Source organism: Geotrypetes seraphini, chromosome 17 (assembly GCF_902459505.1).
Source record: "Geotrypetes seraphini chromosome 17, aGeoSer1.1, whole genome shotgun sequence".
Taxonomy (NCBI): domain Eukaryota; kingdom Metazoa; phylum Chordata; class Amphibia; order Gymnophiona; family Dermophiidae; genus Geotrypetes; species Geotrypetes seraphini.
Window position 1 is genome coordinate 42,256,459 of NC_047100.1, and position 15,038 is coordinate 42,271,496.

At 44.5% G+C, this 15,038-nt stretch overlaps 1 protein-coding gene across 4 annotated transcripts in view; it reads right to left on the reverse strand.

Annotated features, from left to right (window-relative positions):
- CACNA2D2 (calcium voltage-gated channel auxiliary subunit alpha2delta 2) overlaps positions 1 to 15,038 on the reverse strand; it is a 1,199,719-nt gene that overhangs the window by 131,359 nt on the left and 1,053,322 nt on the right. For all 4 annotated transcript variants that reach the window (XM_033926190.1, XM_033926189.1, XM_033926191.1 and 1 more), the window contains 2 exons: positions 11,634 to 11,712; positions 10,096 to 10,145 (listed from right to left, as the gene is read on the reverse strand). In XM_033926190.1, the coding sequence (XP_033782081.1) occupies positions 10,096 to 10,145; positions 11,634 to 11,712 (129 nt within the window). The remainder of the gene's footprint in view (positions 1 to 10,095; positions 10,146 to 11,633; positions 11,713 to 15,038) is intronic.

Sequence of the window (15,038 nt, forward strand, 5' to 3'; positions counted from 1 at the left end):
CTTGCCACAATCAACGTTGATCTATGATACCGACTCTGTTATCTTGTGATACCGATACCGGTACGTTGATTGTACAAGATGATGTGTAAGGTGATTGCAGTTTTCTATTGTTTGGTTTTGGTTTTTTTTTTTTTGGAAAACATGTATCCTGATCCCGTGACTACAGTAAGAAGTTATGGATTTGCTGGGCCTATGTTCCCAGCAAAGGCTACCAGCAGGTCTGAATTCTCCCAGAAATAATAAAGCCTATTTGGTACTTCATAGAATGGAATGTGATGATGAGCGAGTAATTAATGACACTTTGAGAAAACGCCAGGCTAAGAGAAACAAACTATTTAAGGGCGAGAAAGGAAATTCTTCTTTGCAGAGATGGGACACTGTTAAACATGTTGCTTTAATTGGCCAGACTTGTGCTGCTCCATGTGCACTAATTTGATGATATTTTGGCTTTAAGTATTGTTTTTCTATGCCTTATCTTGTATTACTCTTTTTTAAGCCCTAAAGAAGGATATGGCGATACTTGAGAGGGTTCAGAAGAGAGCGACACGCTTGATAAAAAGTATGGAAAACCTTTCATACGCTGAAAGATTGGAGAAACTGGGGCTCTTTTCCCTGGAGAAGCGGAGACTTAGAGGGGATATGATAGAGACTTATCCTGCCATTGTATCGGGCGATGGTGCGTCCCCATCTGGAGTACTGCGTCCAATATTGGTCGCTGTACCTTGAGAAGGATATGGCGTTACTCGAGAGGGTTTAGAGGAGAGCGATACGTCTGATAAAAGGTTTGGAAAACCTTTCATACACTGAGAGATTGGGAAAACTGGGACTCTTTTCCCTGGAGAAGAGGAGACTTAGAGCGGATATGATAGAGACTTACAAGATCATGAAGGGAATAGAGAGAGTGGAGAGGGACAGAAAGAGAGAGAGAAAGGGAGGCAGAGAGAAATATAGAGAGAGAGAGCTAGAAAGGGAGAGATAGAGAAAGATTGGAGAAACTGGGACTCTTTTCCCTGGAGAAGAGGAGACTTAGAGCGGATATGATAGAGACTTACAAGATCATGAGGGGCATAGAGAGAGTAGAGAGGGACAGATTCTTCAAACTTTCAAAAAATAAAAGAACAAGAGGCCATTCGGAAAAGTTGAAAGGGGACAGATTCAAAACGAAGGCTAGGAAGTTCTTTACCCAACGAGTGGTGGACACCTGGAATGCGCTTCCAGAGGACGTAATAGGGCAGAGTACGGGACTGGGATTCAAGAAAGGATTGGACAATTTCCTGTTGGAAAAGGGGATAGAGGGGTATAGATAGAGGATTACTGCACAGGTCCTTGACCTGTCGGACCGCCGCGTGAGCGGACTGCTGGGCACGATGGACCTCAGGCCTGACCCAGCGGAGGCATTGCTTATGTTCTTAGACTTACAAGATCATGAAAGGCATAGAGAAAGTGGAGAGGGACAGATTTGTCAAACTTTCAAAAACTACAAAAACGAGAGGGCATTCGGAAAAATTAAGAGGGGACAGATTCAGAACCAATGCTAGGAAGTTCTTCTTCACCCAACGGGTGGTGGACACCTGGAACGCGCTTCCAGAGGGAGTGATAGGACAGGGTACGGTATTGGAGTTCAAGAAGGGATTGGACAATTTTCTGAAGGAATAGGGGATAGAAGGGTGTAGATAGAGCATTACTATACAAGTCCTGGACCTGATGGGCCGCCGTGTGAGCGGACTGCTGGGTGTGATGGACCTCTGGTCTGACCCGGCAGAGGCATTGCTTATGTTATGCTAGAATAGATGTGTGTGTCTTTCTTTTTTTTTTTCTGTCTCTCTCTCTCCTCGGCTGTCCACCACCACCCCTTCCCTGCTCTCCCTGTCCAGCAGTAGCCCTTCTCCCTTCATTTTACCTTTTTCTCGGTTTGCGTGGTAGTCTGCAGTGGTTTCGGGGTTGCAGCGTCATGGAAGAAAGGCGATGTTTAAACCGCCGCAGGCTCCTACTGATGGGGAAACCGCCGAACGAAACAGTCGCACTCTCCTCCTTCTGCCCCACGCGCCTAAATTGAATTCGGCACGGCAGCAGGGATCATGCCGTTTCAACAGCGCATGTGCGGATAAGGGTTTTATTATAGATGATACTTAACCACAAAAAGAGTAAAATCAAAATGATTATTATTAATAAAATCTTGTAGTTTCATTCTTGACAGACCATTTTTCTCCACTCATGTCATTTCACTGACCTAGACCCGAGACTACAGGGCAGCATAGTGGCCAAAGAGAAAAAGAAGCGTTCCATGCATGGCCATGCGGCCAGCAGAATCGCGTGTGTGGCCTCGGAAAATGTGCAAACCGCTGTTTCCTGGATACATGTAACTTCTCAAATATTCAAAACTAATAATACGCGCCGTTTAAAGTCTTTGCTAGAAATTTCACAGAAAACAGTGACACTTATATGCGCAAAGACAAGCGGAGAAAAACAGGCCTCAATCTTTTGGCTCTAAAACACTAAAAAGTGCCAAACGAGCCACTATCATCGCAGGTACTGAAAAAAAACCCCTCCACTTAGACATCATACTTCACTGCTTTGAAACTTGAGCTTCCAAACACATATGTTTTACTGTGAATTATATGGAAAGGTGAAAAATCAATAGCAAGAATCTTATGAATGTCCCTCCAATTGCAGAAGGCAAAAATGCAAAAGAAAAAGTGGCTCCCAAAAACGCAGTATAACGACACTGTCTGAAAGAGAAAAGGCTTGTCATTCAAGGCAGGCCAACGTCTAGCACTCCACTGCATAACATTGTCGTACCTTCTAGATATTTCTATACACCTTCCTCCTCAAGCTCTTTTAAATTATACTCTTCTGTCAGAGAAACATTTTCAGTTGTCATTAGTTTTCCATTAAGAAAAGTTGCCTTTGCCCATTTATACAGACTAAAAAGTCATTCCGATGTCATTGAAGAAACTCTGCAGTCTCGTCCAGTGGTCTCAAACCCTTTGCAGGGCCACATTGTGGACTTGGAGGTCCTCAGAAAAAAAATAGTTAATGTCTTATTAAAGAAATGACAATTTTGCATGAGGTAAAACTCTTTATAGTTGATAAATCTTTCCTTTTGGCTAAGTCTTAATAATAATATTGTCATTTATAGCTAAAGGGACGTATGATCAAGAAACGGTTTTATTTTACTTTTGTGATTATGATAAACATACCGAGGGCCTCAAAATAGTACCTGGTGGGCCGCATGTGGCCCCCGGGCCGCGAGTTTGAGACCACTGGTATAGTACTTGGAATTCTTCTGTCAATTGTCAACCTTTGCCTTATGCAGGTCAGAAGGATTTATTTTTGATTCAAGCTTGGGGGGGGGGGGGTCTCTCTTTTACACAGATGGCAATGCCACCTTCTGTGATGCGATTCTGTGCCGTCCTCCAGGGACTCCAAGAAATAGAAAGCAAATGGCATTGAGCCACACACTTTTCCCAATCTCAGGCCACATAATCTGCTGTCTGATTCAAAGTTAATAAATTGGAATTACAGTAGAATCATTTTAGTCTCTCATCACTCTCTGCTGGTTCCTGGAATCTAATGAAAGCAGCAGGATGATGAAAGTGTGTTTAGAAAGAGGAAAGGGTTGGGGTTCAGGATCCCCAAATCAGGGGTTACATTTCTACCACAGAGCCAAACACAGAGAGTGTAAATGAATTCAAATGCAATGCACAGCAGGATTTGCAAAGCAATATGCAGCTTGTCCAGATGTCTTGCCACATTCTGGAGTCTGACAGTGACTGAGAGAGAGATCAAAGCTTGTGGACGACAACGAGGAACAACGGAAAGAGTAAGAAGTTATATGCTCCACAAACATAGAATCAAAATAATTTGTTTTACGATAGTAACTATGGGATTCTTTTTTGCCCCCCCTTTTTTTTAGCTATTTCTGGTAAAGTTAATGAATTATCCACGATTATTATTATCTAAACTATGGTATCTTGCATGTTTATTTTATCATATATTTGCTTTATCAAGTGTTTATTTTAAATACCATGTATGTCATTTATGTAAACTGCTTAGTTTTAAACGGTATATAAATTTTTTAAAGAAATAGTTATACCGGGCTATAATCTGTTCAGAAAAGGGGGAGCAGCATTATATGTTAAACATCATATTCAAGCCACACGATTGCAGGATCTACAGGGTACGGAAAGGGGGAATGGAAAATGCATTTACATTGGTGTGATATGCACGCCTCCATCACGGTCAGAAGAAGTGGATGAAGATTTAAAAGTAGATATTCAAAATATAGCTGGAAAAGAGGAAGTACTACTAACAGGTGATTTTAATATGCCAGATATTGACTGGGGGTATCCCTAGAAGTAGGGAAATCCTGGCTTCTCTACAAGGAGAACTGTTCTAGCAGTTGGTAAAGGAACCCACGCGGGATGGAGCCATACTGGACTGAGGGGAAGATTCTCAAATGTTGGCGGTAAAATCCGATTTTAAAAAGGCGAGCCGTTCTTAAAACACAACGCATGCAAATGAGGTTTGCGGAAAGTTGCAGAGGGTCACTAAATTTGTTGGTAATAGCAATCAGCATCTGCACAGAATAAACCCATAAATAAAAACAAATTTTAACAAAATACTCCAAATTGAAGATTGGCAAGGAGGGATGCCCATGCCGTCCTGCCGCCAATTTCAAGCAACCCCCCTGGCAACAGAAGGGATGCTCACTCCTTCCCGCCACCAAGCAACAGCTCCCCGCCACCCCCCTGGTAAGGTTACCCATTCTCTCCTGCCACCAAGCAACAGCCCCTACCATCCCCCCTCCCCGGCAGAAGGAGGGATGCCCATTCCCTCCTGCTGCCAAGCAACAGCCTCCCCCCGACACTCTCTTACCTTGTTTACAAAGGCCAGTCGGAGGGATGCCTACTCTCTCCAGCCAGCAGGCCCACCTCTTAAAAAATGGTGGACCTTCCCCTCCCAGGTACATCCTGAGATGCACCAGGGAGGGGCCTAAGGCTCTGATTGGCGCATGTTGCTTAAGGCCCCTTCTATGAATGGACAGACTGGATGGGCCTTTACCTGCCATCATGTTTCTATAATAGAATTGTCCATTTAACCCAACTCTCTGTTTTCTATCTTTTAACCAGTTTCCAATCCACAACATGACATTGTCTCATATTTCATGGGTTTTTAATTTTATCAGCAGTTAAATGCATGTTTTTAAAACACATTAAAAAAACCCAACAAAAACCTGTTGACTGGCACCACTAAACATTGGCCTAGAAGTAACTTAAACAGCAAAAATTCATCTGTCCAGTGAATGGAAAAATTGAAAATAAACAAAACAAAACACTTATTGCTACTTGACTTGCGTAAGTGGTTTTGTGTATTGGCCTCATTATGTTCTTAATGAGAAATAGGGTAGTTCTATGAAGAGTGTGCCAACAGTTACATGCGTCATTAGAATAACGGACAACAAAAGAGGCTCTGGAGATGTCACGACCAACTTATGGGTTCAAGTGTTTTATCTGAAGTGAAAAAATTTTAATGTGTAAAAACAAAAACAAAGTCCCGACTAGGATCCAAGTTTCGGCGACTACGTCGCCTTCCTCAGGGGACAATATCAAGCGTGTCAGCGTCTCTGCTTAATTTACCTCGTAAACGCTTGATATTGTCCCCTGAGGAAGGCGACATAGTCGCCGAAACTTGGATCCTAGTCAGGACTTTGTTTTTGTTTTTACACATTAAAATTTTTTCACTTCAAATAAAAGACTTGGACCCATAAGTTGGTCGTGACATCTCCAGAGCCTCTTTTTGTTGTCTTATCTACAGTGGTTTGAGGCCTGCTTTTTTTTCTTTTCTCTTCTTCTCCATTAGAATAATGGCACATAACCACATGTGTGTCAAAATTCTGCCTAAGCGTTATTTTGTAAACGTGTGCAAATCTTGTAGACTTCAATCATATCTCCCCTCAGCCGTCTCTTTTGCAAGCTGAAAAGCCCTAACCGGTTTAGTCTTTCCTCATACGAGAGGCGTTCCTTCCCCTTTATCATCTTGGTAGCTTTTCTTTCAACCTTTTCTAGTGCCGCTATATCTTTCTTGAGATAAGGAGACCAGAACTGAGCACAATACTCCAGATGAGGTCGCACCATGGAGCAATATAGGGGCATTAAAACATTCCTAGTCTTGTTAACCATCCCTTTTTTAATAATTCCTAGCATCCTTCTGACTAACGGCCTCTTTTACAATGCCGCGCTATAGGCCCCGAAGCCCATAGAAATTTAAAAGGCTTCGGGACTCTTGCCGCACGGCAGCCGCTAGCAAGGCTTTGTAAAAGAGGCCGTAAGTGTTGCCAGCGGTTCTGTTTGCTTAGTACATACACTAGAATTCTTTGGGACAGTAACCTGTGCGGCCCTTCTTGGATCCAACTGTACTGAGCAGGAATCAAAAGTCTCAGCACCAGAGACAGAATACACATGCTAAGTAATTCAATTATAAAGCCATGTCAGTAGCTGGGAGCTCCCAGTGATCTCAGTCAGTTCCCTTTTTTTTTATTTTGATTCTTTCTAAATGTATTTTTAAAAAAGCTCAAGCATGAAGAATCGGCTTTAATTTGAAGGCAAAGCCATTAGCCCCGAGTTGCAACTGTTTCCAGGGTGCTAATAACTCACTGCGGCACTCAATCTTTTCCGCTCGCCTGTTTTTAATAGCTTGATGGATTGTCCAGAGCTGCTCACGTCTTCTCCTTGATGATTAAAAGTCCCACGTGTGGAAATGAGCCATTTACCACACTCAGACAGGCCCAAGTACTGAAGAATAAGCAGAGAGTTAACAAAGACATGAACCTACAGTGTCAGGTCAAAAGCGCGCCAGGACAAAGCCGCGCGCAGACAATTGAGTGCAGCGCGGAGGTGTGCGCCACAGAAAATTACTGTTTATAGGGCTCCGACGGGGGGGCGTGGGGGGGGAACCCCCCACTTTACTTAATAGAGATTGCGCCGCATTGTGGGGGTGTTGGGGGGTTGTAACCAGTGTTCCCGCTAAGCTGCGCTGGCGTGCGCTGGCGCACAAAATATTACATCGCTGCGCACAAGTTTCTCGTCACAGCGCACGGCGTACGGCAGATGGCAGGGCGGCTAGAGGAGAATCGGGCGAGTTGGCTCATAACTTGCTGGCTTTTAGCGCACAGCGAAAAAAGTTTGCTCACAACACCCGCCCGCTTAGAGGGAGCACTGGTTGTAACCCCCCACATTTTACTGAAAACTTCACTTCTTCCCTGGTTTTAGGGAAAAAGTTAAGTTTACAGTAAAATGTGGAGGGTTACAACCCCCCAAACCCCTCACAACGCCGGCACGATCTCTATTAAGTAAACTGGGGGGGCTCCCCAACAAAAACCCCCGTCGGAGCCCCTAAAAACTGTAATTTTCTTCGGCGCGCGCCAACAACTGAGCGCAAGACGGAGGCGCGTGCCCTTGTCTTTCGCGGGTTGTCTATGAACCGAACCTACTCCCCATTCCTATCCTGTACTGATCTGACCAGTTGTTGGGGTTTCGTTCCTGTTTAGGGGTACATCTGAGGTGAAATTTAAAAGGGTTTAACCAGCTAACTTAGGGGTCCTTTTAAAAAGCAGCACTAAAACTTGGCCTATGTGGCTCTGGGACCCACTAACCTTTTGAAAAAATAGCCATATCCTATAAAAACATGATTTCTGATCTGAGGAAGTTTCTTTATTTTTGATATACTGTCTATGTCAGGGGTGTCCAATGTCGGTCCTCGAGGGCCGCAATCCAGTCGGGTTTTCAGGATTTCCCCAATGAATATGCAGGAGATCTATTAGCATACAATGAAAGCAGTGCATGCAAATAGATCTCATGAATATTCATTGGGGAAATCTTGAAAACCCGACTGGACTGCGGCCCTCGAGGACCGACATTGGACACCCCTGGTCTATGTGAACTGCCTAGAACCATTTGTGGTCTGGCGGTATATAAGAATAAATTATTATGATTATTTATCAAAACAAGTGTCTAAACGGTGTACAATCTAAAAAGATTGAAGAAAACAATTAAAATAGGTAAATAAAAGCAATATTTTATCAAATATTAAAAATACTAGACAGATTCACATTGACGTACATGGAACAAAAGGGAAGTTGGGGAGGGAATATCGAAGTAAAATTAGGAAAAAAGGAAGGTAAAGGGGGCGTGGTAAAACATTAGGATGGGGATCGCTTCAGAAGAGGCGTTTGGTGTTTTAAGGCTTCACAAGAGTTAAAGGTTTGAGAAGCAGAAGCTGGTACTAGAGAGTAAAGGCGTCTTTATAGAGAAAAGTTTTAAGCTTGGCTTTAAATTTTTCAAGAGAGAGTTCTAATTGAAGATCTAATGCAGGGGTAGGGAACTCCGGTCCTCGAGAGCCGTATTCCAGTCGGGTTTTCAGGATTTCCCCAATGACTATGCATTGAAAGCAGTGCATGCACATAGATCTCATGCAGATTCATTGGGGGAAATCCTGAAAACCCGACTGGAATATGGCTCTCGAGGACCGGAGTTCCCTACCCCTGATCTAATGGGAGGGCATTCCACAGAGAGGGGGCGGTGACTGAAAAAATGGATTTGCGAGTGGTATCGTCAAACAGTTCGCGTATTGACGGTATGGAAAGTAGGTTTTGATTGTTAGATCGGAGGGCCCTGAACGACGAGTATGGGATCAAAAGTTTATTTATGAATGCTGGTTGATTAGAGTTTTTTTGTTTTAAAGGTAAGGAGGAGTATTTTATAGGTGAAGCAATGAGTGATGGGTAGCCAATGTGCTTTGCGGAGGAGAGGACTGATATGGTCAAATTTTTTTGCATGATAGATTAATTTGACAGCTAATCAAACAATGCACTAAGTTAGTTCAATAAAAGAGGTGTTACCTTAATTTCTTTTCATTCTATAAATTATTTATAAAAACACAGAAAATGATGGCAGATAAGGACCAAATGGCCTATCCAGTGTGCTCTTCCACGCCATCTACTATACCTTAGAGATCCTATATACTTGTCCCAAGCTTTCTTGAATTCAGATACAGTATGTGTCCTCTCCATCTCCTCTGGGTTGTTCCATGCATCCTCTGCCCTAATCTAAAGGTCCAGCCGCAAACAATCCTCTCAACTCTCTCCCACCAACAACCACTAGTTGGTGACCCTCTGGTCCAATCTACTGTATTACCTCCCCAGGAATTTCCTATGAATGCCTTGCCGTGTCAAAGCAGCTCCTGATTGGATAAGGCCCGACTTAGTGCAGGAAGAGGCGGTCGGAGCGTACCGCGAGTGATTTCCTGCACTCGCGGCGCTCTGGCTCCTCTCCCGCTGCCCTCTCCTTGTCGGCAGTTCGCGGTCAGAAAATACCGCGAATGACCGGGACCGCGAACGACCAGGGGAACACTTTACTTATCTGAAGGAGTCCCATGTGAATGCTTTGGGTGAAAGCGTATGAAAGAATTTGTGCGTTATAGAAGTTAACCAGACCACTGAACTGTTGCCAACTCGAAGGGATAAACGGTAACATCCTATTACATCTGTAATTTGCCATAAACAATTACTATCTTGTAATATCTAATTGTATCAATTGGTACCATTTGAAGGGCCCACCTAACGCTCTTCTTCCATCTCCATTTCATAAATCTCACAATTCTTTTTCTTGTCGAATCCCTTTGGTTGTGTGGAGTTGTTTCGGAACCCTGCTAGGTGACCGGGACACTTGCCCCAACTTGTTTCGAGGGAGATACCCCACTCCACCAACAACGGGTCCACAATATCATCCTTTCCACAGATGTACCCTTATGCATGTTATGAAGATTCCTCCGTCCCACACAGATCTACCCTTACCTGCACACTGTCGCCCAGCTCTCTTGGCGCTAATTTAAATCTGAGGACTCCTCCGTCCCTCACAGTTCTGCCATTATCCATGCTCTGTAATCCTGTTTTGTGTTCTCTTAGCGTGCACCCTAACTTTACTGTCTGGTTTCTCAATATGCAATGTATGAGAATGGGAATGCGGAAGAATTTTGGTACGACTATCCTATCCTTCTCTCTCTGTGCCCTCACAGCTTATCAATAAGTTTGCTTACCTGAGTGTTGATACGAATGGCTCCGATAGAAGGAATTTCAAAGTAGTAACCTGACAAAAATGAAACAAGACTAATAGTCAGCGCTGTGAGAACTGCAGAACGGTAACAGTCTGAAATGTAAATGGAGTATAACAGGAGACATGGAGATAACTAGGGCAATTCAAATTAAACTCATGAAACCTGAACTCCACTAAACAACAGGATTGCAAACACTGAGATATTAATGCTCGTATGATGCTTCACAGCTGGGCCCCACATGGCCCTCTACCCTCCCTCTATAATTGTGTCCCGTCGGTGCCGGTACACGGCCTCTCCCTGCCACCCAGCCCCCTCCCTCCTTCCCTCCCTTGTCAGGCCCTGCACCCAATCATCTTCCCTCCCCTGTAAGGCTCTTCACCCAGCCCCATTCCTTCCCTCCCTCCCCCCATCATGCTCCTCACTCACCCCCTTCCTTCCTTCCTTGCGTAGCAAGGGTGGACTGCCCCGTGTGCCCCCCTCCCCCGCCTCTTCCTATTCCTCCCCTCCACACAAGCGCCCCTGCCCCCATACTAGTGGAAGTTGTTGTTCACGGCGGTCAGCAACGTGCTTTTCGCAACCCCGTCGGCTCTCCCGCTGATGCCACTTCCGGGTGCCGTGCATAAGAAGTGACATTGGAGGGAGAGCCGATGGGGTCGTGAGGAGCACGCTGTTGACCGCCGCGAGCAACAACTTCAACTAGAGCAGGGGTGTCAAATCCCCTCCTCGAGGGCCGCAATCCAGTCCTGGTTTTCAGGATTTCTTCAATGAAAATGCATGAGATCTATTAGCATACAATGAAAGCAGTGCATGCAAATAGATCTCATGCATATTCATTGGGGAAATCCTGAAAACCCGACTGGATTGTGGCCCTCGAGGACCGACTGACACCCCTGAACTAGAGGTACAGGGGAAGGGGAAACGGAGGGGGCGAAGGAGTGAGGAGGGTGCCCCGGACGCCTCTCACCCTTGCTACGCCACTGTACACAGCCGTCCGCCTTCTCTACCTCCCAGCTGTATCCCATCTGTGCCAGGACACGGCCCTATATTTTTCCATGGAATTGCCCAATAGTATTAGTTATCGCCCCACTAGTGAGAGATTTTTGGCCCAAATTCTGTAAACGGCGCCTAGAAAAATGGTCCCCCACCCTTGTGTGAATTGCACTCAGATGCCTTTTACTGAATTGCACTTAGTGGTACCTATGTAAAAACTTAGCAGCCAGAAATGTAGGCAAGGGCTTTAAAGGCCTACATTTCAGGCCTAAGTTTTGGGTGAATTGCACTTAGTCACGCTTCGCTCAATAAAACGTCCACTTAGGTGCTAGGGACTGCACCATTTTATAGAACTGGCAGGGGCCTCTCACCCCATTAATTTTTTTCCCCCAATTATTGAGGCTATTAAGGGGATTTTGACAATTAAGTTAAGTGCCTAAAAGGTGTCTAACTTTAGGCACTCTTCAGAAAATCTGGCCCTTTCCATTTAAAAAACGAGGAAGAATTATGTCCACGTGACCTTTAGTTACCTTTGTTGGCACAGGCCATCCACTGCAAGGGTGTAACATCGTAGTTATGTTGCCCAACCGAAAAGGTGAACACTCTCACCTGTGAGAGAAAGAGGAAGAAAAATGGCTAAGAATGTGAAATAAGAGATAAAATGGAAGAATGAAAGCCTGGCTTCATATGAATACATTTCCATAAGGGCTTATTGATATATTACTGTATACTAACAATGATAGGGCTACCAGATTTGCCAAGTCAAAAAAGAGGATGCTTGACCCCCACTCCAGCCTCCCTCTAAACCGCTCCCCCCTCTACTACTACAGGCTTCTCTCTCTCGAGCTCCCCACCCGGGCCACCTGGAGTCGAGTCTGGCTCTCGTGAGTCTCCCGTCCCTAGTACCTTCTCCGAAGACACAATTTAAAAACTTTGGGCAACTGGCAGTATTAGCGACTTGATCCTTCTGACATCGGCCTACCTCAGATATCCTTTTTCTTACGGGCCCCATGGCAACCAGAGGGCATCCGCTCAAACTCAAGAGTGGGAGATGTCATGGTGACATCAGGAAGTACTTCTTCACCGAAAGGGTGGTTGATCGTTGCAATGGCCTTCCACGTCAGGTAGTTGAGGCCAGCAACGTGCTCGACTTCAAGAAACGATGGGATAAACATGTGGGTTCACTTCGGGGAATTGCTTAGGGGGAGTGTTCTTTTAAGGGGAGGGTTTTTCTGAGTGGGCAGACGTGTTGGGTCGACGGCCCTTTTCTGCCGTCATACTCTATGTTTCTAAGTCTACACTCTGCAGCACCCCCCCACCCCACACACTTACACGGGAACAGGACGTGCTGCAGAGGCGGCTTTCAGGGCAGGCTGACGTCAAAGCTAAAGCTGCTGGTTGCCCGAGGTTTTTTAAACTGCAGCACCGGAGAAGGTACTAGGGACAGGGGAGACTTACGAGAGAGCCCGGGTTGGGGGCTGGACTGGAGAGACTGAGTCCAAAACCCGGACAAACTCCCTGCAGTTCAGGAAACCGTCTGAACACTTAGACAGTCCTCTAAAAAGAGGACATGTCCTGGTAAATCTGAACTTCTGTTAACCCTTAACACAAATGAAGGGACCTGTCCCATCCTAGATTCTTCATATGGGCCAATTATTTTATTTTCAACAAAGTCAGACCCGCTTATTTGTTCTGTCTTTAAATATATCATACCATGAATACATTTGTATTGCGTAAATGAGTGGAGAACGGCCTTGAAGATTAGAATCAGAATTTTAAATTTGGCCCTATAGTTTTAGTAGATGGATGTGATATGATCCTAAGTCTCCAATACTTCACCCAACCTCCACAATATCCAACATCCCTCTCCACAAAATTACAAGTTGTTCCATATGCTCTCATATATTTCAAATCTGGCAAAATGTGGCCTCAGGTACACCTCCTCCACCCTTATTAATGTTCAATAGCGGTAGGGATACCGGTGTTTTTATTCCTCATTGGCCCACATTCTTTTATTGCAGTTATTTAGGTAAGCTTTTTTTTTAACTTTTAAACTTTTTTATCCACCATAATCTTTTTAGAAGTTTCCTTGAGATTATTCTATTTAAACATATTCAAATACATTGTATACTTAGCTTAGTATGCTACTGGGTTACATGATCCGACATGTTTCGCAACAATTTGCTTTATCAAGGATCCCCCAGAGCCATCATGTCCACCATCTTACTCAGTTTTTTGCAAGGTTTACCTAAATAACTGCAATAAAAGAAAGGGGCAATGAGAAATAAAAACACTGGTATCCCTACCGCTAATGAACATTAATAAGGGTGGAGGCCACATTTTGCCAGATTTGAAATATATGAGAGCATGTGGAACAACTTGTAATTTTGTGGAGAGGGATGTTGGATATTGTGGAGGTTGGGTGAAGTATTGGAGACTTGTGTTGTATAACTCCCAACCATTAATGAAACGGAGTTAAATAGTGCCATCTTTAGTGTGAATGCACAGTGATATGATCCTGCCATTTATAGCACTTGCGGATTAGCGGAAGCTGTGTAAGCAAGTGTTACATTACATTACATTAGGGACTTCTATTCCGCCTATACCTTGCAGTTCAAGGCGGATTACAAAAGAGCTAACTGGACATTTCCAGTGAAGTTACAATAGTTTTGTTTTTTGGGGGGGGGGTTTTGGTTACAAGGGAGGAGAGGTACCTGGATTAATTCCGGAAGAACTTGCAAATTGGATATTAAATTGACTGTACGTTACTGTGTGATATAACAAATAGATTACAGTTAGAGTACAAATAAGATTACGTTACATTTCAGGGATCTGAATACTTGGTTGGTGTTTTGGGGGAGGAAGAGATTATTTAAGTGGAGGTTTTGGGGGAGAATTTATCTAGGAGGAGGGGGAAGGGTTGGGTTAAGATATCTGGATACATTTTTTGAAAAGTAGGTTTTGATTTCTTTTCGAAAAGTTTTGAAGTCGCCCGTTGCCGTCAACAGGTTGGAGATGGAGTGTGTCAGAGTTGTTAGATCAATGACGCTTGTTTTGCAAAACTGTAGTGTGGTAGGTGCTCATGCCTGGGAATGCGGGGAAACTCCAGGATTTTATTGGTATTCCAGAATCTCCAGAGACAAATTGTAAAACTCCTGCACGCGGCAGCATTTACCACCCTAGAATACCTTACTGGGCAGACTGAATGGGCTCTTCTAGTCTTTCATTACCATCAACTACTCTGAAGCTTCTCGCCCAAATACGAGGGGTCGCTGCAAAATTCTCAGCCCAACCAAGAAGAGAATGACGTGGAGCCATGAAACTTACAAGTCATTCGCCCCCTAAGTTCAATACACTTGTATTATAACAGGGGTGTCGAAGTCCCTCCTCGAGGGCCGCAATCCAGTCGGGTTTTCAGGATTTCCACAATGAATATGCATTGAAAGCAGTGCATGCACATAGATCTCATGCATATTCATGGGGGAAATCCGGAAAACCCGACTGGATTGCGGCCCTCGAGGAGGGACTTTGACACCCCTGTATTATAGCCTCTCCATACTCATCTGTGTTATATGCCTCAGTAATAGCAGTAAATTATACACAAGAGTAGCTGGTTTGAGCCATCTGGTTCCGCTTGTAGCCAGAGCAATGACAGAGCGGACAGTGTACCAGTGTCTAAAAAGAGTTTGTGATATCAAGGATACGCTTCTATTTTCTGTATTCACAGTCCCAGGTAGCGGTCTACCGTTGTGCTACCAGAAATGCACTCCAATAAGCATGTACCACACCGGTACTAAAGAGACATGTCCGCTCTTTGTACTGCAAGAGCAGCCCTCCTTGACCCAACCTCCCAAGGGCTGCAGGAAGTTCCAGGAATTTTGCCGGCCTGCTTTTGCAATTCAAGGTCAGCCAGCAGCCGCATCCAACAGACGCCC